General features: G+C 40.8%; 2 protein-coding genes across 4 annotated transcripts in view; one reads left to right on the plus strand and one right to left on the minus strand.

Annotated features, from left to right (window-relative positions):
• REV3L (REV3 like, DNA directed polymerase zeta catalytic subunit) overlaps window positions 1-20,942 on the minus strand; it is a 129,925-nt gene extending 108,983 nt beyond the window's left edge. For all 3 annotated transcript variants that reach the window (XM_072855691.1, XM_072855690.1, XM_072855695.1), the window contains exon 1: window positions 20,557-20,942. In XM_072855691.1, the coding sequence (XP_072711792.1) occupies window positions 20,557-20,695 (139 nt within the window). In that variant the 5' untranslated portion in view covers window positions 20,696-20,942. The remainder of the gene's footprint in view (window positions 1-20,556) is intronic.
• The window catches only part of LOC140649878 (uncharacterized), a 36,782-nt gene continuing 31,347 nt past the window's right edge, over window positions 20,694-26,128 (plus strand). The window contains exon 1 of the mRNA XM_072857714.1: window positions 20,694-21,257. Within this exon, the coding sequence (XP_072713815.1) occupies window positions 20,694-21,257 (564 nt within the window). The remainder of the gene's footprint in view (window positions 21,258-26,128) is intronic.

Here is a 26,128-nt window from a genome sequence, read left to right on the forward strand (position 1 = left end):
CCCTATTTTAATGCAGGTATATTAAATGCAATTCTTCTGTCACATAACAGATTGACAGAACAGCTGAGGTTGGAAGGAACCTCTGGAGACCATCTAGTCCAACCTCCCTGCTCAAAGCAGGGTCACCTAAAGCAGGTTGCCTATGACCTCGTCTAGTATTTTAGTAGGGGCTTTTCTGTTTGACTCGTTTCTACACAAATGTATTTTGACAAATGTTTAAGCCATCCAATCGCAGTTAACCTTAAGCCCAGCAACAAAGAGAAACAAAAGAAAAAGCAATAAAGATAGTTTTCTTCAAGGAAATAAATATACATGTTAAGTGGTGAAGTTTAATGATGCCCTACGACTGAAGCATCCTGAATTGACAGTAATTATATCAGTAAGTCTAAAGTTTTACAATACTTATTTCAGAAAAGTGATTCCAAATCTACGAGTTTGCTGCTGTTTAGTTTAATATCCACGTACGTATGTTCTTTTACTCATTTTATTGACTCTATCAGCTCTGCATTTTTCAGAATGCGAATAAGATGCATATAAATATGGTACTACTTTCTAAAGCTCAATGAATAGTGAAACAGTAAAGTACTCTGACATTTTAGAACATCACTATTGGCACTCTAATTGGCATGGTTTTAAGAACGGGTTAGTTCATACCTCAGAGCTATCATTTCAAGCTCTTTGACAGCTCAAGCAGACAGCAACTACAACTTGCAACTTTCCTTGCAACTACAACTACAGAACCAGTTCTCATTTGAAAACAAAGTTAAGAAAACAAATCAAAAACCACAGGTCTACCTGTGCTCCCCAGATGCTTTCTTTTATGTCCCCTGGGATTGCTGCTATTATTCTAAGTTTGGCTTTACACAAAATCCTGCTTAAAATTGAAGATGGCAAGGAATAGCATATATTATACAAACCTGCATACAAAGTTCCACTAACAGAACTTTACTGATTCAGGTTTTGAAAATTTATGTCTGATTCTAAACTGATTACCATGTTTAGAAAAAGGAATCAAATATCTATACAAGTTAATATAAATATTTCAAATCTTACAGTATTAAGCCTTTGAGTTAAATGGATCATCAAAAGCGAAAGGAATACTTAAAAAATGCAAGAGAACTTGCATTTCCAATGCACTGAGAAAATAATCATCATCATCATCTAGCTGGATCAAAGTAAGTCCTCACTTTTTATCTGTAATCTGTTTAAAAGCTACGTATTTTAGTAATAGGATGGAGGACATCCCACATTTAAGACACCCATAGGACTTCATTAAGCTTCTCACTACAACCTAATAACTGAAATAACAACATCCAAACAAAATACAAACATCTCACTGCATTAATCAAAGGTCCACATGGACTAAGGGGTTTTCGTACAAAAGCAGGGCTAGTACAGATCTGAAAGAACCAAAACAACAAAAAGCACATTGGAGAGTTTTAGGACTAAATATTAGCTAAAACAGGGAGCAGTGGGGAGGGGATAAAATGAAAAAAATATAATACTTTTAACTCCCAGGACACTGTACACTTTGTAAGTAAACAGGATGAAGTCTCCTTATCACAGTAACATGTAAAACTTGGGGATAACACTACAGATTAGCTCTGAGAGGTAATTTTATGCATTTTGAATATAACTTTTGATGAAACTATTACAAAGTAAACATTTGAAATGAGTTTATTCCACACTAGTTGGTTTTCTGTAGTGGCTTTACTGCTTTTTACCCAAGGGCTTACAGAAACAAGCATTTATTAGACCTTTTTTTCAGCTGATGGCAGAATACACATATGGTAATCTTCCCAAACCATTGTTTTCCCATGCTACAACTACTGAAACAGTAGAAGCTAGCCCTAAAAGAAAACAAAGAGGACTAGAAGCTACTGAACATATTTTTCTTTTCACTGTCAGAGAAGTGATTGTCTCCATCTCTTTGAAAATAGCTTTTGCTTTATTCACATGTGTGTTTAGATACCCTTGCAGCTGGTTACCCCATGGAGAACTCAAAGATTAGCAACTGAATCTGAAGACTGAGGTTAACCTTGTAAAACACCATTCGGTGATCCTGCATCTTCAATATTGGGGTTTTTTTCATCCATGTACCTCTAGTGGTATATTCTACTTTTCATGCTGAGATCCTCTAAGAGCTTTTACCAGCACATTATGTCAGCTTACACGCCCTTTGAGAACAACTGCAGCAAGAGGACTGGAGGACTACAGGCCCTCAAATAATTTTACCTGCATTGTCATGGCAAGCTTGAGTAAGAAACGTGCTTGAATTCCAATCTATGACTTTCCCTAAACTCAGTAAACTTGACCAAATCTGAAAGCACACGCAGATTGCTAATGTAAATGGTATGATACACTTTTGGGCAAGAACCAAAAGCACTACTGCTAATTGCCTAGTGAAGACACACCTTAAAAGAGCACTCAGAGTCTTCCTCAGAAGCAATTATTTACATTTCCAAGAGCTGAAAAGAAAGGCTGTCTTCCTGAAGCCACGCAACAACTTCACGCTCATCAACCAGTGTCAGGAGACAGATGAAGAAGTTTACACAAGTTCAGAAGTACACTGACAAATCATACCACCAATTTTTTTCGTCTCTGAGGTCTGCTGCACAGTTACTGCTGCAGTTAACTCACAGTCCATAAAGATTACCAATTAGTTAAAAAAAAAGATTCTCAGGATGTACCCAGTTTTGTAAAGCAATAAGAGTATACTTAACTAGAGGCCCCAGTTCAAGTCTAGAAAAATCTCTCAGAACACAAATATTCCCATTCACATGTTTCAGGTTTGGAAGTATTTGCATTTTATTTCCAGTACTAATGGTATAATTTTTATTCTGGACAATGAAATCTATTTCGCTGTCCCAACTCCTGGTCCTTCCAAGAGAAAGGTTTAATTCAATCCTTTGAACAATAATGATGAGTTTATTAACAATGAGTTTAAGAAATAACTGACACACTTGAACTTGTTCAGGCATCCAGAACAAAAGAACCTGGAAGTAGTGATAGCAAAGTTCAGGACAATGAAGAAAAGGATATATTTTTTTATTCATAATTAGACCAAAAGGTGAAAATATGACAATGTAGATTCAAATTATTTAGATCAGATTACCAGTGCAGCACTGTGCCAATTTATAAATGATTTTTCTTCTACTTTATTTTATATTTTTAGAGATAGTAGAAGCATTTTCCAAAGCCTCACAGGAAATTGATGGAAAAAACAAAATCTGAACTCTAACATCCTAGCTGTCAGACTGCTCTTCAATGCTTACTCTTCCAGCGGACATTCAAACACTTGGACAACTGGAGGAAACAGACCATAATCAGCAATAAAAATCCATGCTTAGAAAGTATTTTGCATGGTTAAGACCAACGCTTAACTCATTATTTCAATCCTAGTCAATTAACTTGAATATATCAAAAGTAAAATAAATACAAAGTGCATCAAGAGCAAAGCACAGACCATCAGGAGTTTCTCACACACGTGACTGCTACATCATAGTATTAACAGTGATGCCTGTAGATGGCTGTAGACTGGGAAAACAACCTGAAAACCTCTTATTGAGAGAAAGTAATAGTAAGTCTTGTGCAACTCTAAAGAGAACTTGACTGTTAAAACCTCTGGCGCTCTAGCCCTTTAAGAAACAAAGAATTCCTTTATTTCTAGGAAAAGCAGAAAAGAATTGCCATCAAAACCACAAAAAGACCTTGAGATCTAAAAACACAGGTAAGGCGTAAGAATCATTTTAACCCTATGCCTGTAGAAAAATTGCTCCTCTGCCTCTACTGTTGCTATTCATAGATCTCTAAGCAGCTACTAGTCCAGACCAGATGACTGTAACAAATTCAAACACTTCTGGCAGAGGCGTGTTTATTATTTTCCAATATGACTGTCTGCCAAGTTTCCCTGTCCAGGATTTTTTTTTTTTTTTTTTTTTCAAAAAAGAAAGGAACTGTGTGAGCCAAACTATGTCAGGGACTATCCTTCAAACAATTCTTTCAGAAAGTGGAAGTGTGCTAGCACGTATGCAGACTTGTAGTTGAATACGGTAAAAACATTAGAAGACACAGCACAGTCAAAACTTTAATCTTCAGAAACAAAATGCTATGCTGTGAGTCTTTGAAGTCATTTATCAGTACAGAATACTCAAAATCTTTCTTAACACTTGATTAAAACTTTTCAATACATATTCTATGTCTGTTTCCGGTCTATTGCTCATTAGTTTAGCTACATATCTGCACGCAATATTATGGCATAAAGGCACATATCTTGTGAGGAATTCTTAGAAGCACTGGTGCATATCATTACCTTAAATGATGGTCTTGTGATTAAGACACCTAAAGGCAAGGAAACAATGAATCCCACTTCAAACCCCTCATGACCTTGTACAAGTCATTCAATCCCTCAGTCTTGATTCTAAATCTATAATACCAAATTAAGAATTACTTAAGTATTTTAAAGCACAAAATCATTCGCTAACTGCATACATGGCATTCAGACAGAAACACAGTCATGCAGTCCATATATGTGATAAACACTCAAAAAATAAAATCTTTGCAGGAATAGAATTAAAAGAGAAGTCAAATGTCTTTGCAAAGGTTCTGCACATGATTCTCAGCTTTCAATCTGAACATAATCTTGAAAGGCCAACTTGAATGAATTATTCACTTGCAAGAGTTTAATCCAATTTAAAATAACTCTAATTAGTAAAAGTACAAAGTAATGACCAAACAACAGAGATATTGTGTAAAAGGGCAGTGGTTTGACATGGCAAGTCTTTCGATTTATCTTGCTATTATCAGGTTTTCAGGTCTTGATGTATAAAATCCTGTTTAGGACATGAACTGGAGAGTTGTGGGGGAGACAAAACCTTAAGTTATGACTGCATGAAAAATAGCAATCACTTAAAAATTATGGTCATAAAGAACTAAAAACTTAACCTCATACACAAATCACAAATGAGGCTGTGGATTCTGTTTATTCTCTCCTACAAATAACTAACTACTCTTGACAATTACGCATTACAAAAAACACAGGACTCCAATTATTGGTTTTTAAATAAAAACATTTGTAGCACATTTCTATTAAAAAAAAAAGACTGTAAGGGTGGAACTCCTCGAGGTAGCCAGAAATACACTGATTTTATAGGAATTGTGAATATTACATACTTTTGAAAAATCAAGTCTTGATGTTATGGAACCACATTAGCCAGATCATCTACTGACAACCTTCCCTGCACCCAACTGAAGAATTGTTCCTTGAAATTTTAATAATGTCTCAAATATTAAGAAACTGTCCTAAAACAAAGAAAGATCTAATACACAATTTCCTACAACAATGGCAAGTTAACAAAAATCTTTAAATGTGACATTTTTGACACATTAATCCTGTTATTGTGACTGCTACTGTTCTATAGCTAGGGATCAAGATCTCTGTTAACAGACAATTACGGAACATAAATATTTGTCTCCCCACTGGAAAAAGTGCAACCCACTTCTAAATAAATATTAATTATAATCATCATCTACTGCATTTCTCACTTTTTTCACCTTTCACTTAATGGAAACTATGAGTTTTAATTGCATCCACAATTCCTTTTGTATCAGTTTTTCTCTCACTTTTGGAAAAGACTGCTCCATTTTCATCACATTCTTTACAGTAGAAACAGTAGAAAATGTCTGTTTTTTTTTAAAAACAGATTTCTTAACTGCTTGAGCAAATTCTAATACAAAACTACAACAATTCCAACCATTACAAACCCTCTTTGGAGTAAAGCCTTTTGTACATGATTGGGCCTTTGTAGAAATACCACTAAGCCTCATGAGAGGTGATTTTTAGAAGCCTTTTTAAAGCTAAATAGTTCAACATCCAGCTTGGCAATGAGAGACAATGATGTCCAGTTGCAGCTGAGCTTATTTTAAAATGTGACCAAAGTTCCTGAATGGAAAAAGAGTTCTTGACCTCACTGCGCAACTACAAAAACAGTCAAGAGAGCAACAATTTTCACTACACGTGACCTATGCTTCATGAATTCAGAGCTAAACTTCAACTAACTCACAAAAGGAGAAACTACCTCAGATCAGATTTACTTCTGAGTTAGGGGATGAGTGTATACAGAAGCTATTTGCCAGAAAAACAACACTTCATGCAGTTGGCGCCTTATTCTTTTACATGGCTAGCCTCCAATATCAACTTGGAGATTTCCTTGTTCTAAATGCTGGCAGCTACTAGAACACAGGTTGATGAAAAAACACTTTTCTCCTTGTAAAATATGTAAGGTATCATGGTGATGAACTCTGTTGGTCAACTAAAAACTAATCAAAAGTAGAAAAAACCCAACCCAACAGGTTAAAAAGACTGCTTCCTTACATACAAAAAACTCATATTCTTTCCTTTCAATTCCGATCCTAGCTTGCAAACAATAATATCAGAGAATATAAAGTTCCTTTATATGATGTATTAATAATCACAATACATTAAACTTAGAGACTGCTTAAAACACTGTGCTTTGGAAAAAACAATCACTGTAATCAGATGCTGTAAAACAGCTGCTGTACTTTGAAATATGTAATCTTGTTTTCTTTCTTAAAGTAATTTTTTAAGACATTACATAGGACTACATTTAGTTCTCACATTTCTTTTAAAATGGAGAAAATACAAGCACTACAAGGAGGAAAGAGAAATTGTACTTTTACAAATAATTGATTAGTGTTCTAACAGTAATCACAAGAAGGATTTCATGGTTTATTCCTTAGCTGGAACACTGGAAAGAATTTGTGGAGTTACAATTAAGGTCCAGTTCACTACCACTATGACAACCACATCGTGCCATCCTTTTCACTAGCACTGTAAATTTCATAGAAAAATCTACCCAAGAAGTAACAAAGCAACACAGAGATTTTTGGCTGGCACCAGTGACAATAACCTATTTTTTAAGAATATTTCGAAAACTGACACCAGGAAAAAAAAAAAAGAACTGGCAACACTTTTATAGAAGTTTACTAGAAGTCATTCCCTTTGTATAGATGACACTATCACCCTTAATCACAAGTTTCATCTTTAAACCAATTTTTAAACAATAGTTTCCCAAACTATTGTTTCCCAAATTTTAATTTTCCCTAACAAACCCAGACCAACAAATGAAACGTACACTTCAAAGTATAATCACAAGAGACTGCACTCATACCCAATTGCTCTGGTATCGACACAGCCAAAGATTTAGTGGATAGCTCTCCCTATCACATATTCCTTCTCTCCTCTCCTAAAAACTATAAGAAGATAAAGGACATCAATACAACAGTTGCAGAATTTTCCAATTATTACTTAATTGCAAAAAAAAGTGAAAAATTACAGTTATATTCAATTTTAACATCCAAAATTTTGTTGAAAACTGTATCATAAGATTTGTAGCAGCTATACTAGGTTCTATTCTGTCAAAAAGACTATGGTTCTGGGTATGCATTTAAATATACAATTTATAGATATTGAAGAGCCAGGCTTATATTCAGAACAGCAGAGTACATCTAACTCCATCACATCTAGTTACATGAAGGAATGGCTGGTATCTGTAACAGATCACTACATATTTGAAGAAATTAAGAAACCATTTTAATAATGTTTAGAAGGAAAAAAGTTGAGACTCCTTCATGAATCCAGATGGAATGGACTTCTAATTCCCCAAATTTTATTTTTTCCTCTTTTTCTCTTCATATATGTCTCTTCCTGTAATCCTCACATGAGTATATAACCTCTAGCAATAGCGGTATCCTGTTTTATGGTTTTGATGAACTGAAATAGCAGAATTCTTCTGCAGAGCTTCAGTACATGCAATATTTCAGAACACACAACGAGTAGAAAATCATCTACCCTTCTTTAGTTACCCATTACAGCATCAATAAGCAGCTCACAAAATACTCTGAAACAGTAAGTTATTTTCAGCTCTAGAACAGCTGAAACCTCAATGATACTGTACTAACAAAGAACCCAACTATTTGAGGACAACAGACTGAGTTTACCTCCATTAAAAAAAAAAAAAAAAACCAAAACAAACCCTCCCCAAAGCCTCCTCACCTCAGCAAATATATTGCATCAGTCTTTCCCCTCCTCTTCCCCGCAATTCTAAGTGACTTCCTAGTGTAAAAGTACTAACAAATAGCCACACTGTGCATTTGTCCAAACACAAGCCAAATAAAATCAGATGGCTTCAGAAAGCAACATTTATGCAAAGTGATGGTTACTGCACCAAACTCTTGCACTAAAACTCACATTCAATACTGCAAACCATAAAACATTTAAAATCATTAACTAAATATAGAAGGAAAAAAAATGCAACCTACTGAATTTGAAGAGTCATCAATCTATCTTAGAGGCATGTGCAGAGATTCAACTGTATGATCAAGCTTTAAGTTTCAACTGACGGCTGCTGCAGAGCAGCTGTAAAAACAGCCATAGTTTTGTACTACTCAGTTTTAAACGTTACTTCTGCTTGTCCTGACCCTTGTATACCAAATTATATATCTTCAGATAATAAAAGCATTACACTGCAATTTTAGTCACCAGGTTTTCTCCTAAACCAACTTCTTACTAAAGGTTCTCTGGCCAGCTCCACTCTGATCTACTGTTATTTTTCCATCAGCATTTTATCCTATTGTCAAATGCATAAGCTTCAGACTCTCACCATCAATGTTCCGCTATCAAAACACCAAGTCCCTGGTCATGAGGATACTACAAGTAAAAAATGCAATCACTCATCCTTTAAAAACAATAGAGTTCAAAAATTCAATGAAATTAAATGGTTTACTGTGAGTCAGATGGCTACAGAACCCAAATTACTAATAAAATTAAAAAACTGTATTGCTAGTGGTTTCCATAAGAGAATGACATTCTGAAAAAGCCAAAGACTACTTGGAAAGAGTAAGATGTTGCTAAAGTTTTCTTTCAACAAATCAAACTTACACAAAACAAGTAAGATTTTTATGGAAGCAACTGAAGAATATGACATACGAACAGGCTACAGCAAGCCCATTTATACTAAAGAAGAGCTGATCAGTTGAAGAAGTGACTTGTTTCTCATTGTGTTTGGTTTTTGTTCTGTTTTTTAAATCTGCCACATATGCACTTACATTATACAGGCCCACCTATCTTTCTCTGCCAGCAAAATATGTATTTTCTTGGGCATGCATCATGCTGCAGAGTCAGGCTTGAAGTCTGGCTGGTTTTCGTTTATTTCTACTGATACACTGGGAAGATGAACACCAGATATTTAGAATTCATTTTATTTACATTTTCACATCCCTTAACCTGAAAATAATAATACAAGTTTTCATGAAAGCAGGCAACACAAAACATGCTCACAAACTGCACAGTGCTCATGAGAGTATTGTAGTTCTCCATTATGTTCTACACCTCTTGGACAGTTCTCAGTTGGGGGGACTTTGTTTTCTTTCTCTCTTCTCCCACTGCACAGAGCAATAAACTTCACGTAACACCTCATCTACTTCCAGCCACAAGTCTGGAGATAAGAAATTCCAGGGGATGAATCAGCCCCATGAGCCAAAGCAAGTGAAACCAAAAGGGAGCTGCCTTAGATAACTGGTCCCTGTTGTTGCAACTCCAACGCCAATATTTTCTGCAGTCCTGGCTCTCAGCACTCTCCTTCCTACAATCCCCCCTCCCCAGCTCACCTCACATGCTCCACATATTCCTTTCCGTTCCCAGCCTTCCTTTCAACACATCCTCCCCTCCTCCTGTTTTTCCATTCAGGCAATCCCTCCTACAAAATTCCACTTCAAAATAATGACTAACAATATTGCCATGCCATCTGTTTTCATAACATATCACTCTTTCTACACCTTTTAATGCTCCGTTTATATAGAACATAATTTTTTTGAGTGAGGACTATCCACCATTATCTGCACACCACCTAAAACAACTGGTTTCTGTTCTTAAGCCTTTCATCTTTAATATAGCAGTGGTTAAAAATATTTATTTCCTTGATTATGTTTCCAACTGCTGGCATAAGAACACAAGCTCACCAAAACGTGACATGCTGGCACACTCTGTAAATGCTTAGCAGAAGTTCATTCTGTTCTTCCCATCTATCCTAAGGTGGGGAGTTTTGTTGGTGGGTTTTCCGGGTTTTTTTAATGCATTAGGCTCAAAACAGGAATCTAGACTGTAAAGATACTAAATTCATCTCTGCATGGGAACTGCAGGTTTACAAACGTACACATGAATGCATGAATTCTTAAGAACCATACATAAAAACATAATAAAGAATGAGCTGAATTACCACGGCAAGTTAAAGTACTTTATGCATAACATATGCCACTTTTCTGAAGTAAGGAAAACATGGGACAACATAAAACTGTATTTCTGATACAGAACACCTTTTTAGTCAAATGATGACTTATATTCAGTTATTTTACATCATTCCTATGTCTTCTGTTCAGGTAAAATATACCATCAAAAAACCAAAAAAAACCCAGACCCAGGATTTATTACTTTTATATAGTCATACCGTACCCGAGATATCTACATAGAAGTTTTAGAAATGCTACAAAACAAACCTTGCTGTAATCAGAAATGAAATGTGTATACTTTCACCTCGGAGGATGGCAATTTTAAAAAGAGGAAGAGGTAACAGCAAAACATACACTGGAGAGCTCTAAAACAGATTTGACTCTTAGGCAGCAGGGAGAGAAATGAAACTAAAGCAAGAAGCAGCAGCCTTGCAATAATGGAACACGGAGGCCAGTCATTTGTGGTGTACTCTAGAGGTCAATACTGAGGCCAATATTGTTTAACATCTTCATTAATGACCTGGACATTGAACAGGTGCACCCTCAGCAAGTTTGCAGATGATAAGATTTGGAGGAGTGCCTTATACACCAGAGGGTTGTGCTGACATTCAGCAGGACCTTGACAGGCTGGAGAAATGGGCAGAGAGAAGTCTCATGAATCCCCACAAGGGGAAATGCAAAGTCCTCACCTGGGAAGGAATAACTCCATACATCACTATGGACTGGAGGCAGACTGTCTGGAAAGCAGCTTTGCAGAACAGGACCCGGGGGTCCTGGATGAACACAAGCCAGCAATGTGCCTCAGCTACAAAGACAGCCAACAGTGTCCTGAGCTGCATTAGGAAGAACCACCAGCAGGTCGAGGGGCATGACCCTTCCCCTCTACTCAGCACCAGTGAGATGCATCTGGAGCGCTGCGTCCAGGTCTGGGTTCTGCGTCCTGTACTGGGAGTACAGGACAGACACGGACACCCTGGAGCCAGGCCATGGAGATGATTAAGGCCACATGAGCCAGGATTTTCTAGCCTCAAGAAGAGAAGGATTGGGGGCAGGGGGGAAGGATCTTATCAATGTGTATAAATACCTGATAGGAAGCAGTAAAAAAGAGTGAGTCTGACTCTCCTCAGTGGTGCCCAGTGAATGGACAAGAGGCAATGGGCACAAATTGAAACACAAGAAACTTAAAAAAAGTTTTGTGTGGGTTTGTTTTTTCTTTTTTTTTTTTCTTTTTTTTTTTTTTTTCTTCTGTCGTTTGTTTTGTTTTACTGTGAGGGTGGTCAAACCCTGGAACTTACCCAGACAGGTCATGGCATTTCCATCCTTGGAGCTGATCTAGGTGACCCTGCTTTGAGCAGGGCGCTTGGACTAACCAGACGATCTCTAGAGGTCTCGTCCAACCTCAACATTAATCTGAGGGTAAAAACATGCTTCTATTGTAGGAAATAGACAAACAGATAATACTCACAGAAGAGCTAGGTTGTTTTTACTGCTACTATTTAGGTCTAACAGTAAAGATGGTTAAGCCTCAGTTCTACAAAGCTAATTCAAACAGCTCAAGAATTAAAATACTTGGTATCAAGTATTTATAAAAATAGATTCATTCTACCTCAACGTAAGAAACTGCCTGTAATCTCTTCTGATTTCCTACAGACAGTAAAATAGGTTTCACTGCTCACAAACGTGAATGCCCCAAAACCATTTGCTTAATGGTCAATGGATAAAAACATACAAGAACATGAAGGAAGATTCATCTGCAATGAAAGTCTTTTGTAACATTTTAGCAAGGTTAAATAGGTAACTTTTTAAAAGGAAATATAAAAGCTGCTATATTGAGAGCTCCAGAAAATAACCTCCTCTTCTGGATAGTAAATATAACAGGGGTGGCAGCAATAAAAATTTGTTCATTACTGATCTGAAGGCAGTACCTGCAGAAGTGAAGGCTGAATCAGTTTCCAATTCCCACTGCTTAATAAGATTTGTGCTATACAGAAACCCACCTAGGTAGTTTCAAACACAAAATGAAAGACTCATTATACATCTCATTATACAAAACTCAGAAAACTTGTATTGTAAACCTCCCCTGAGGAGTAATGCCAAGTATTATGGATTAGGTGCAATATTCCACAGCCCTTTCAATATTCGCACTGAGTACCGCATGTAGATGTTGCGCCCAAAACAGGACATACAGCCTTGCTGTAGTAAACACTGGTTTAGTCAGCAAACAGTACAGAGGCACAACTTGAATGTAAATAAGCAGTGGCTGCTCCTACTTTCTCTATAAATTTTAGGAAAAGAACCTGTCACTGAGGGACAAAGCCAACCTAGCAATGGTCTCTGTAGTGAATATTCTTTCTTTTCTTCTTCTTTCCAAATCTAAATCAGTTTTCACTAATGCCGCCAAAACCTTCCAGTAACTTTTACAGCTGCAGGGTAATCAACTTAAAGACAGCTACCTGGCAACCCTTCCACACCATTCGGATGCAACTGTGTTTACCTGGACACACGAACAGGCTGTACAGAGCACCTGGATACACACTGCTGACAAGAGTAATCTCAGTAATCACAGAATGGTTGAGGTTGGCAGGTACCTCTGGAGGTCATCTGGTCCAATCACCCTGCTCAAGCAGGGCCACCTAGAGACAGTTGCCCAGGACCATGTCGAGACGGCTTTTGAGTATCTCCAAGGACAATGACTCCACAACCTGAGAATCTGAGAAGGCATGCACACGTACACCAAGGTCACATAACATGAACTCATAAACATGCAGTCAACATGACTGACTGCATACATATGAGTGGGGGAAGAAGTTATCCGAAATGGCCATCTGCATGCTGATCACAGAAACGCTGGAGCATACAGACATCAAATGGTTCCCTAATAAGCCATATGGCCCACCCCAGCCAGCAAGTGTGAAGTTTTATTTAAATGCCCTGCCAAAAAACCCACAAACTTCTACACACCTTATAACTTCTCTGTAATAAAAAAGCAGCTCTTGAAAGAAAAAAACCTTAACAAATATGCATGAATGAAGCCCATGCAAACACTGGCATTTCAGACAGTCCCTAAATCTAGTACAAACTTTACTGGTATTTGTTTAGATTCTTGTATATTTTGGGCTCTATCCTCAGTCTTAAAGTAACTGTATCGCAGGCAGAAAAATACTACCTGTTTGCAAGCTCATAAAGTTCATTATTCCACTGCATTCTTCAAAATTATTGGTTTCACCAGAATACATATAGGTATCATGAATAACAGTGCAATTACAGCCTAACTATACAGATTTCATGGCAGATCTTTGCAACCAGTCCCTGGACCTTGTTAATCAAGCCTAGGCCTTGATGTTATACTTGTTACCACAACTATAGCTTTGGTCAACACATGAAAGAATATTATTTTATTGTTTACATTAATTTATTATTGGGCAGGGTAGTAGCACAGAAATAACACTGCTTGTAGACAGTAGCTTCTTCATTGTACTATCAGTTCTGCTATTGATTTGATGTGGCACCCTAAGCAAATCCATTCTTTTCTTTACACAGGTACGTCTTGCTGTCTGTCAAGAACATGTTCCTGAAATGTGAGATAGCAATTCAATAGACAGTGGAACAATTTTTCCCCATAGAATAAATGCAATATAGAGGAGACATATACAGGAACTTTAAAAATGCACACAATTGTAACACACAGGGACAGTACATATGACATGGCAGACAGAGAGGAAGAAGCAAGTTCATCAGTTGTCAACTCAACATCCAAAGATGCCAGATGAGGAGGATGAGATGTTGGCTTTTCAGAAGCTGGCTTTGCAATAGCTGGAGATACAGAATGCTTAATTAAAAGGAAAAAAAAAAAAGTTGACTGCTAATTTTCCTGAGATTTTGATCAGCAGATCTCCCTTAACATGAGATTGAATCTCCAGTGACCCTGTCCAATCATTCTGAAAGATTTCAGCTGCTTCATCTGTGAGACCGAATATCCACTGCCAATCTTTTAGTATGAGTGTTCATGCTGCCTCTTTCCAAATGGTTACATTTTCATTGTCATCATCATCCTTCTCAGAGGCCCAATGCACACGGAGGTCAATCAAGTCAATCAAGGGTAAAGGATAAAAACAGGGTAATGACAACAGTTAGCAGAACAGGGTATTAAATGATCAATACTGGAACTTTGAAACAAGAGACTGTGAAGAAACAGATACCATGGTGTTACTGCACCTGTTTCCTTCTTCCAGAGATTTATCTTGTCTACTCAGACTGCAAAAACTACTAAGCAGGAGCTGTTTCTCACTGAGTGTTTACACATTGTCTAATCCTGCCAACCTCAGTTGTGATATGCATGTGCTACTCTGGTAAAAATAAGAGAGAGAACTATTTTCAGGCCAGTGTGTTATTTTGAGGAGGTTCATTTTACACACTGAAAAAGATACTTCAACAAGCAGCCAAAAAGCGCCCTTAAGTAGTATGTAACAAAACTGGAAGTTGTAGCTGAGATAGATAAGCTGTTAGTCTACTTCCAGAGGCACTGATCATAAAAATCAGTCCCAGGTTATATATTAGACCCAATATAGATGCAGCTACTTTGTGAAACACTTTGAAGTCTGCAGCTGATGGAGTTCTAAGCACGTAGTGTTGGTTATACATATGTTTTTTGGATTGAATCAGAAAAGCACAAATATATTCAGTGACTTCACCAAGAGGTACTCTACAGTAGCAAGCAGAAGAATGGTTATGAAACCAATATCTGGATTCTAGTTAGAACATCGACTTTGTCACCGTATTTTAAGGCTTACTTAAGAAACAGAATTAAAGCAAGCCATATACGCATGGGTACTAAATTTGCTACTTAATGAGTTTCATGCCAGCAGAGCAGAATCTCACAGTTTATTCAGGCAGCCTCTCATTGCTCAAACAACTCAGCAGGCAATCTATACGAAGTATGTAACAAATGCCTCAAAAAAAGGAGAAGGTTCTTAAAAAATAAAAACCCACAACACACCAGAAAACACATCCTTTTAAGAACCAGGTAAGTTACAGGCTAATGACCTCCAATCACACCATTGACAAAACTCAAACATTGAAAACAATCTCAGAATATATAATCTCAAATTCCTCATTTGTACTCCAGCCCTGTTCACATCTCACAGAAGCTATAAACCTCTGGAGAAGAGAGAAACAAATGGACATGAGGCTATTTTTCAAAGTACAAGGCTTCACAAGTACGAGAAGCCTACCAGTGCAAGATGCACAAATGGTATGCTGGAAGTGGAGCTACACTGTATGATGCTGAAAATCTTCTAGGCCATGCTGCAGTCCACAGAATAACCCCCTATCAAGAGTTGTACACTGGTATATTTTGTGAGAGGGTGTGAAAAGGTAAGGCAGAGGCATAAGCCTCACCACAATGGCTGTATCCTACTTTGCATCCTCATACCCTCACTATGAAGCCACAGAAGGGACTGGAAGACTGTTAACGAGAGGTGCTCACTTCTAAGAAATTGAATATGGGAAGTAGCAGCAACTGGAACGATGCTCGGCTGTGAACACTGGGATAACGAACCGAGGAGGCTATGGGGAATGACCATTGAGGGACACAGTGTCTGAAATGGTAGCAAAAATGAGGGGAGAAAAAAGTTAATCATGAGCTGAGCGTAGAAAGCAGCAAGTTCCTGCAATGAGCTCATTCCTTCTCAAGCAAGCAGCAACAGAGGAGAGAAAGACACTGGGATGGGATCAGATATACAGCCTAGCCAGGTCAGTGAAGGGGGAAAGGGGAGGGAAGAACAGAAGAAAGAAGATAAGCAGGCCCCCTCACTGAGTCATACCAGAGCTACTGCTGCTGGAACGGAGCCAGATTTGAGCTGGAGCATTTGCCTCTGCTTTTCTCCCCTCTCAGAAAACCAGGAAGAAGTGAAACCACCAAACTTAGATGTCCACCTGAAATGCATTCAGATTTTGCTGACTGTAAACCCCTACTCTAAATTACACCTAGCCTCAGAAAAACTTGGCATCCAAGGTATGCAAGAGTAACTTAAAAACATCCTCCTCTCTGTCTGAGTTTTTGTGCTGCCCTGAAGTAAGACTCGTTCTTGGATCAGTGATTTCATAATGTACAATACAAAACTCTTAAAAAAGAGACAAATATATAAAGTGGCAGTTGAGGACAGTGGAGTTATATTATTCCTCAAATTACACATTGCTTTCTCTTAGGTAAATTCCTAATCTGCCTTCTCCAAAGGCCCTCCTGTCAATGGAACACACATTTCTCAGCCTAACACCCTTCAAAAGCAATTTTAAAATGTGTACCTATTTCTGTAAAATTTATCACTTATATCAGCCTCAAATTACGCCCAAATCAGAATTCTGATTTTTAAAAATATTTCAACTGTCTGTTTTACAATACTCATTATCATACACCAACAGGTATCTTGTATGCGGTTTACGATTAGTGTCCTCAGCTACGTGCACTCAGTCTTGTTAAGTGAAGCGAGAATCTAGCAACCTCAGCTCGTTTGTTAATGTCTCTTCTAACACGACATCTAGTCTCACCCTGATTTCTTTATGGATGGATTTACAGTTTGGTTCTGTCTTCCTGCAGTTGAATAAGCACCTGACAGAAACACCCAACTGAGCATTCACATACTTATTTTGAAGTGGTCAGTGAAATCTTCAGGAAAGACTCCAAGAGCCTGAAATGGCCAAAAGCTAGTAGGAAATAAATCAAAACTTTGATACCTCCATACACCACAACTTCACAGCAAGAACGACAATTCAAGAATTACCAATTAAATGAAAGACCATACGTAAACAGAAAATTCAATTTTCATTATGATTTCACTCTAATAAACAGGCCTTGCAATTTCTCAAAGGTGTTTTTTTTCTTTTTTTATAAAAAGCATTTACAAAAATTGCTAGCTAGCAGAAAAGAAATACTGCCTGAGAAGATAATGAAATTTAGTTTCATAGTTGAGCATTGCCTAGTGAATTAAAATCTATTGTTTTTAAATATAAGCAGCAATATTATGAGACTCCTTTAGAAATACAAAGACTACTACGTCAAATAATATCTATGATCTTATACAACAAAGCATGAATTTAACACTGCTTTCATTGTACTACCACCATGGCAGTGTTGTAGCATTTCTGAAATTATACTTTTGTCCAAGTCACTATGTCAACAGTCTGCTTCAAGCACCAAATAGCTAAATGGAATGAAATGGCTCAACCAGCAAAGCTGCATTCAAACATAAATTCTAGTAGTGCTTCACTTCACCTTTTGCTACTGTAGTCAGAATTTTACTCCTTGTATTTCACAGAACAACAGAAAATAGTAGGCGGATCTTTGGGCTTAAACAAAATTTTGATTCCTTACTTTTCAAGCTCTTATTAGGCAAAGATGTAGGACATCAAGAGATGACTCGCACTGTCTTGCCAGATACGAGATTTCTTCTTCAAAAGACCTAAAGAAGTTGTCAAATGTTATTGCCAACACAGTCCATTCTAGGAGTTCATCCTTCCATTATTTTTAATTAAAAGTCTGGGTTTTACCTCCCCCAGCCACCATACCACAAAGCTCTTTAATTTTATAGATTGTACCAGCAAACCTTTACAAATCAATTCAGTACAGGATTACATAAAAGCCCTCAAAGATAAGAACACTGGCAATCCTTGTCGTTCATATACCTCACTGAGCACAATACCTCCAGAAGAAGAGGTAGAAAGAGTAGGTAGGTGCCTTCAGAACCGACATCTATAAGCTGATACTAGACACAAGATACAGTGCTGCTAGATGTTTGACTTTCTGAACATCTGCATAAGCCACTTCCACATACCAATCAATCCCCCTTCACTCAGCAGGTGGAATTTGGAGCCTGTTCTGAACCTGACTCCCAATTAGCTGCACAGCATGGACACACAGCTTTAAACATACTAAGATTCGTGCAGAGCTAATCACGCCAGAGGTGAAGCAGCCTATACAGACATAGCGGTTTGCTGTCAAGTAGGCAGCATGGCAACTGAGCAGGCAAGACATACATGTTAAACCCAATGAGAAAGGGTTATTCTTATCCAGACCAACTCAAGTGAAGACGAGCATCACACTGCCTGTAAGCCAAACAATAAATACACCCCATTGTCTTATATTGTATATTAGAAGCTGGTTTTACTATTTATTTTTCCTCAAAGAAAATGTCAATGTACATATAAGTGATTTTACTTAATTTCATTTTGTATTTCAACTCTCAAGTAAATAATTGGATAGCCCTCTCTCTGAAGTCACTTTACTTCTGACAATGACTGCTTAGGCTCAACACCTCTGAAAAGAGACAGAATTACATTCATCTCCTTTTTTAAAAAAGAAAAAAATAATGATGATTAAAAATAAAGATGTAATAAGAAGTTCTTGAAGCTTATTAGCAAACATTACTAAAGGTACAGAAAGGAAAAAAAAAGCCATTAAAAAAAAGTTTAACAAGGAAATAAATAGAAGATAGCCAAGTCTCACTTCCTTTGCAGACTGTAGTGAAGTGTCTCCTCTAACCAAGACGAATTAGAAACACTTCTATTATGCAAACTAGTATTAAAGTTTATGGTTTGGGAAGCCAGGGATTTCCTACTGTGTTCCTAATAGCTGGACAACTAAACTACTGCACTGTTTACTTTATGATGCCGCATTCATGATATGGCATAGCCTAAACATTTTCTTAAAAGAAAATAAGCCTTAATGAGTTAACCACATGCACGCACAGAAAGCCTGCTACCTGCCAGACAACCTCAGGCTCTACATTTTTTAATAATGAAATAGTTACTCATGCCATTACATAAATATTATTACATAATATCTCCTTTGTATGCAAAATTAGAACTACAATAAAATAGGTCCCACTATTTCAATATTGTATCTATTAATCCCACTCATCCACTTAATAATTTGGAGCTGTAGATGCATCAGATCACAACAGCTTTTATATTTCACATTCCTCTGTGCCCAAACAGAGAACAGACAGATAATTCTAAATAAAAAAACCAAAACAACAAAAAAATCTGCTCTACTATAATAACTGGGTGAAGGGAAAGATACCATTACCATGCTTTTTTGTTACATGTTTTTTGTCTTGCCTAACATTTAATGTACATACTAATACCTCATTTTCAACATGTAAGTCAATAAAATATGCAAATACCTTAATTCCCACGGTCAGCATTACACAACATAAGTATAAAGGGATCACAAGCAATGATGCTTAAACATGCCTGACATCTCAAAGAACAGATTTGTGTTTTTTTTTCCAACTTAATATTTAATATTTAATGTATGGGTAAACTAAAATAAATATTAAATTCATTTTCCTAAATATTAAATTTGTTAGAAATTTGTTCTGACGGTCAGAAACATACTTGTGATGTGGGAAGACTATAACCATGAGTCCATAGAGAAAGAGGCAATGAAGAAGTGGGATGTGACATTAGGAAGTCTCAGGGGGCAACATGTGGCCAGCGGTTAGGACGTTCCCTTCTGCAGTGCAGCACCAATGCCAACCGTTTTACACGATTTGTACCACGCTAGCATAAGATCAACATAAAAACCCCACTTTGTAAGTACTGCAGAAGTCCCACTTGTGACTACGTTCAAAGGTTTCCCGTTCTACGCTCACCCTTTCGCTATTTGCCCCGCAGAAACACACCTCCTGGTGTGCCGCCTTCACCCCCCGTGCCCACACGCCGTTATCCTGCCCTTTACGGGGGTGGGGGGCGCGGAGGGGGCGGCTGCCCCCAGTGTCTGCACAGCTGCCGCCGCTCGCTCGGGGCAGCCCCACGCCGGCCGCGCACAAAGCCCCGGCGGCCGCGGGCCCTCCGCCTCGGCCCGCACCTGCGGCCCCCCACCGCCACCGGCCGGGGGACGGGCGGGGTACGACACGACACCTCTGCCCGCGGCGACGGCTGCCGGGCTCCCCCACGGGGACACCCGGGGCAGGTCGCCCCCTCGCTGCCCGCCGCCGCCCCGCGGTGCCGGGGGCCGGCTGGGCCCGGCGCGCTCCCTCGCAGCCGCCGCTGGCAGGTGAGACGCGCCGCAGCGGCGGGGGGCGGGGGGGCGCGACCCAGCCACAAAGAGCAGGAGCTGCCGCTGCCTCCGCCGCGGGGGGGCCGTCGGCGGGCCCGGCGCCAGCCGGACCCGCGCCGCAGCGGGGCCGTCCCCGCCCGGCCGTCGGCGGCGGGGGGGGTGGGGGGGGCGCGGCGGCGACGGGGGTCTCTTACCTGCAGGGGTGGCGCCGAAGACTCTCACGACGGGCACCCGCCTGGTCGGGGCCTCTCGGAAGTGGGACTGGCAGGGGTCCAGGCCGGGCAGCGGGCTGCCCATGTAGTAGTCGGCAGTCACGATCCGCACTGAGAACATGTTGTTCGCCGCCGCCGAGGCACGCACTGAGGGAGGGAGCGAGCGAGCGCGGAGCCCGCACGGCTCCCCCCGCCGCAGCGAGCGAGCGAGCGCAGCCCCCCGCCTGCCTCTCCTCGCCCGCCCGCCCGCGCGCACGCCCCGCCGGCGCGCGCACAGCCTCGCACACACACACACGCGCACACACACACACACACACAGGCGCGCGCCCTCGCACGCGCCTTCTCTGTCTGTGGCTGTTCGCTCGCGCTCCCCCCCCCGCCGCCGCCTCCTCCTCCTCCTGCTGCTCCTCCGGGCGCGTGCGCGGCGGCGCGCGCTCGGCCGGGGCGCCTCGCGGGCTCTAGAGCCCGGCCGGTCGCGAGCGCCTCACGGGCAGCGCGGGCCCGTCCCCCCGCAGCACCACGGACACCTCGGCGGCGGCTCCCCGGCTCCGGGCTGCAGCTGTTGTTGCCATGATGATGATGTCACGGACGCAACCATTAGGGGAACGGGGAGGTGGACGGGGCAACGAGCGGGGGAGGTGTCACTCCCCAGCACACACACCCGCCCCCCTTCCGTCTTTCGGGTGGGCTCAGCAGACGGGGCGCGAGTGTGCGTGGGAGTGGGGGAAATCTTTCCAATGCTTATCCTCCTCCCCTCGGGGGGGTGGGGGGGCTCGGCGATTCGGCGATCGGCCGCGCGGGCTGGGGTGAGGCTGCGGAATCCCGAGCCGCGGATGGGACGGCTTGGGGCGGGGAGGGAGCGCTGCTGGGACAGGATGGGGTTAAGTGGGGGCGGCCGCCATTTTGGATGCCGAGCCGCCTCGCTGCGGGAAGGTGAGGCTGCGCACCCTGCGGGAGGCTAGAAACATAAAATATGGGGGCAGCAGGGAAGGGGCCAAGGAGGGAGACAGGGAAACCTTCTGCCGTTGTTACTCACGAGGCCGCGGCGGGGGGGGGGAGCGGGGGCGCAGCGGCACCGCTCAGATAGCGCTTCCGCTGAAGCCGGCGCCCCCTTTGGTTGCAACGGCCCCTGCGCGCGGCTTGCGGGGGGGGGCGAGGCCTGTAGAAGGGCGGCGGCGGTTGGTGCCGTTGCCGAGCGCGCGGGTGGCGGCGGGGCGGGGCGGGGCCGGGCGCTCTGCGGCGGAGCGGCGGGGGCTGGGCCGCGGCCGCGTCCTGCTCGCAGCCTCCCCGCCGGCCCGCCGGGAGGCTCAGCCCCGCGTCAGCGGCCTCCGCCTCCCCCTGCTTCGCAGCGTGCTACAGCGTCGTGCTCCTCCCCCCTCGCTCTCCCCGCGGCCACCGGCCGCCGCGTTTCTTTCTTCCCCCGCCCGCCCCTCTCTCCATGGTCGCCCGTCACCTTCCCGCGACCCGGGAATAAAGGTCGGGCGGAGAGCTGCCCGCGCTGTTACCTGGCGGGGCTGAGGGAGCGTCTTCCTATCGTACCGCGGTACTGAGGCTGCAACCTCGGGCCCTCTCCGGCTGGGGAGGGGCGCCCCAAGGCTGGGGGCAGGCACCCGGCTTCTTGAACCCCAGCAGAAGCGGCCGAGACAGCCCGTCGGAGACCTGCGTTAATCGGGAGGAAGCGAGTCCTGAGAGCTAGGTGCCTCTCTGCCCCCTGTCATTAATTTGGGTAAAATTTACGAGGATTTAGGTTTCTCTTGTTTGGTCCTGGGGCCTTTAGGAGAGCTTATTTTGCGTTTTCCAGCTTTCTCGTGCAGGTTTTCATTTAAAATTATAACAGAAACCTTGAGCTGGGATTCCTGTTGCAGTCTCTTTGTCTCAGAGCTGAGGATTTGGGGGAAAAAAACCACACCAAATATCGAAAGAGTTGGCAGTGTGGAAGATCAGCCTATAAAAAGGCTAAATATTCTTACTTATACTTAGAATGATATTGTTACATATGCGTGCAAGACTGGATGATACGAGACATGTACAAATCTATAAAATCTGACAAAAGTCCAATATGTAAAACATATGTTTCACATTTTGCTTACATATGTTTTGGTTTTAGATTTGAACAAAAGACAGGTCAGGCAGTTGCTACCCTTCATTTTTTCATTGTAATGAACAGGAAGCTTGCCTGTCTACTCAAGGGTAACTGGTTTCCTACTCTTTCTTGTAAGCTGTTTTATTTTCTCTAGCTCACTTCTGTTTTCCTCCTTAAACTCATTTTTATGCAAACAGAAAAAAAGTCAGACTACCTAGGCATCAAGCAATCTTCTGTCACAGAAGTAGTTGAAATAGGGTTGAAACCCAAACTATTTTCATTGTATCTAAAGAATAACTGAGCTACAACTTTAATTTTTTGGCAGATATTTACATTTGCAAGGCTAATATTTGGAAAACTTTTGGAACTGCAAGAATATTCTTATGAATACTTAAATTTCACAAAGGTTAATAAATCACTAGGAGGTTACTGGTGAAGCATGTTAACAAATAGCATCTCTAACTCTTATTACTTGAATACATTTTGTACTGCTTCTTAATTAAATACATATCCCTCATTTTCCATAGGACTGGTAGGGACACTGCTCTCTTCTTGTGTTACTCCATTCCGTGCTCTGTTGTCTTTCTGTTCACATGATCATCTTAACTTCCTGAACATTGTATCTTCCCACCACTGTTTATTTTACTGATGGCTTAATGTCTTTGAACACTGGCAAATGTGCTCTGGTGCCCCTTCCGCCATGAATTTAAGATGCTACGACATCTGCAGTCCACTTCTGTGCTGGGATACCACTCCACTACTATATTCTGTTTTCATATACATAGGTAGCAGAACATGATGTATATCTGCACCTCAGCTGGGTTGGTATATAATCCAAGACATTTATGCTACTGGAGGATTCTCGCTTCTTCTAAACAAGTGTGGTGTGTGAGGTGTAGGCGCAAGTTCATATCTGGTAGTCTTGCTGAAGAGAAAGCAGTTGCCCACAATAGAATAGTGTAGAAAGCTGGAATAACTAACTTTTTAGAAGCATAAAGCAGAATTCACTAAAGCATGTCATTCAGAGTCTTCTATTTCATTACAAAATTTTAATGTTGTTTATTAAATCAGAGAACCATGCTTTGAATTAGGAAGAGCTGTTGCAAACGGAAGACAGCAGGACTGATACAAGAACAGTTGGTACCTAACCTAGAGTCAGTTCCCTGTTCATATGAGGTATTAATTTGATTTCTGAAAATGTTGAATGTTACTGTCAGAAAAAAAATTAAGTGAATTTCCTTTTTGACATAAATAGCTTGATCCAAGTAGTAGTCTTAGAGTCATGCAGACATTTATATGGAACTCACATGCTTTCTGAGCTGTACCTTTTCAGTTTCCCTTCATTTCTTAGAGTGCACTTCTGCTTTCATATTCTTCTTGCCATCAAGTCAATAAGTTAGTCTGCAGGGTCACACCAAGGTAAGAATATATCTTCAGAAAAGGTTTGAGTCAGCACTGTCACGGGAGGTCCCCTGCCCTCCTCCTCATGTCAGTACAAGCATTTGAATGTCTGCATAACGAACTGGATTCGGAAACTGATTTATGTAAAAGTGATCCAACTAAAAAATACGGGTTGGTTTTAACCTAGATCAGGTCTCTGATCTGCCTCGTTATGTAGGTGTGTGAAAGGCTGTGCTTGCACAGTGGAGGATGCAGTGCCAGGACTGAGTTTGAGCAGCAGGAAGAAAAAGAGAACACTACTTCCAGCAGTCTTGGCTTGTGGTAGCTTAAGTTGATCACTAGTTTAAGTTGCTGAAGTCTAAAAGTCAGTTTAACCCTTACAGTAGATGACAGACACTGTTTGAATGAAGTTCAACAGATGAAGCCCGTTTCTGGATTTCCTACATTTCAGCTTGTGTGTCAGGGTTTGTCTGTAGCGCTTGTTTTATTTGTTGTTCATGCGCACATGTATATGCATCTACTATATATAAGTTTTCTTGTAGTTTATCCTTTATTACCTGAAGATGCTGCCATCCTAGGATGTCAATAATTGCAAAAGAAAAGTCATGGTTAGAGAGCACTACCACCCATTTTCCCTGGTATCTCCAAACTCTGTATATACTCTCTCTAAGATTTCATCCAGTTTTCTGTTATAAAGCAAGTCACCCCCTTTCTCTGTTCCTCCAGTTGCTAAGCAGCAGCTGTTCTCCCCATTAGCCAGTCATGTATTTGCATGAAAATAATCAGGCTTGAATATATAACTGCTTCTAATAATGCACAGTTAAACAGCTGTACAATAAAAATTTGAGTATTAATAGTATTAGTTATCACCATAACTGATGACTGTCTTAAAAGTTAGAATTTCCCTATAGAGTAAAATCAATATAGTTTTGCCTTTTTTTTTTTCGTTTTTTTTTAACAAAAGGCATATCAGCTTTTTCTTTCTCTTAATCCTTACTATGTACCTACTTAAACTGGTCACAAAATGGTATCTGCAGTTCACAAAAAATTTATAAATGCAAATATGAGCAGACACACAATCATCTAGCGACTGAACATGGTGGGGGCCAGGGAGAAGCCACATTTTTCAAATATGTAATTACCGTAGCAGAATGCAACAGAATTTGATGATAAAAGTTTATAGCACAAAGGTAAAATTTCAAACAGTACATCTTAATTTCAAAACTGACTTACGTATCCGTGTTTGAGTTCCTATCGATTTCCAGGATGTTCAGTATTTCTGAGGTCTATGATCTGAAATCTTGGAGTGCGCTCTCAGTCTGGGGATGCCCTGGGTTTATCCAAACTACATTTCAGAACGAGGGCTGAGTGTGGCCCACATGTTATCAGGTGTTGATTTTTCAGGTGACAGAAACATGGTGTCTGCAGGGAGAAGACCTGGGCACATGGATCAGGAGTAGTATGTGGTTCACCCAGTTAGTATCCCAACCTAGACAGTCAGACCGTCTACATTACACAGGAAGTTTATTTCCCAGTGTGCCCCACAGACTAAGTGAATGAAAAATGTCTAAATGTTCAGACTAAAATATTTTGTGCTACGCTGTGTAATTTTGGACTGCCAAAAGTGAGTACACTGGATGAGAAGCTGTCTAGAAATGCTGAGAAAGTATAAACTGAATATTCCCCTGCCCAAAAGAGTAAGGCTGAAGTCTTCTCTCTGGATTCTCAGTTTGGAGTCCTCTCCTAGAGTTAGGTACCTAAGCAAGTACAACCTTTATCTTATTTGGGAGATAGAAGAACAGGGAAAGATAGCTCTTTCTTCCAAGTCAAGCATATCTAGGATTTGAAAACAGATCCGCATTTCACACGAGTGCCTTCACAGTAGGTTAATGGATGAACTAATGCACCTAGGCAAAATATTAGGAAAGATTAATTTCTGGTGGTCTTTCATGTTTTAAGAATGCTTTTAGACCAGACATCATAGGCAAGGTACACAGGAAGATTCCTCATATGAGAGTCCTGACAAGCCTTGATTATACTCCAGGTAGTTAGGCCCACTTATGCCAGAAT

This window comes from Ciconia boyciana, chromosome 3 (assembly GCF_034638445.1).
Source record: "Ciconia boyciana chromosome 3, ASM3463844v1, whole genome shotgun sequence".
NCBI classification, from domain to species: Eukaryota; Metazoa; Chordata; class Aves; order Ciconiiformes; family Ciconiidae; genus Ciconia; species Ciconia boyciana.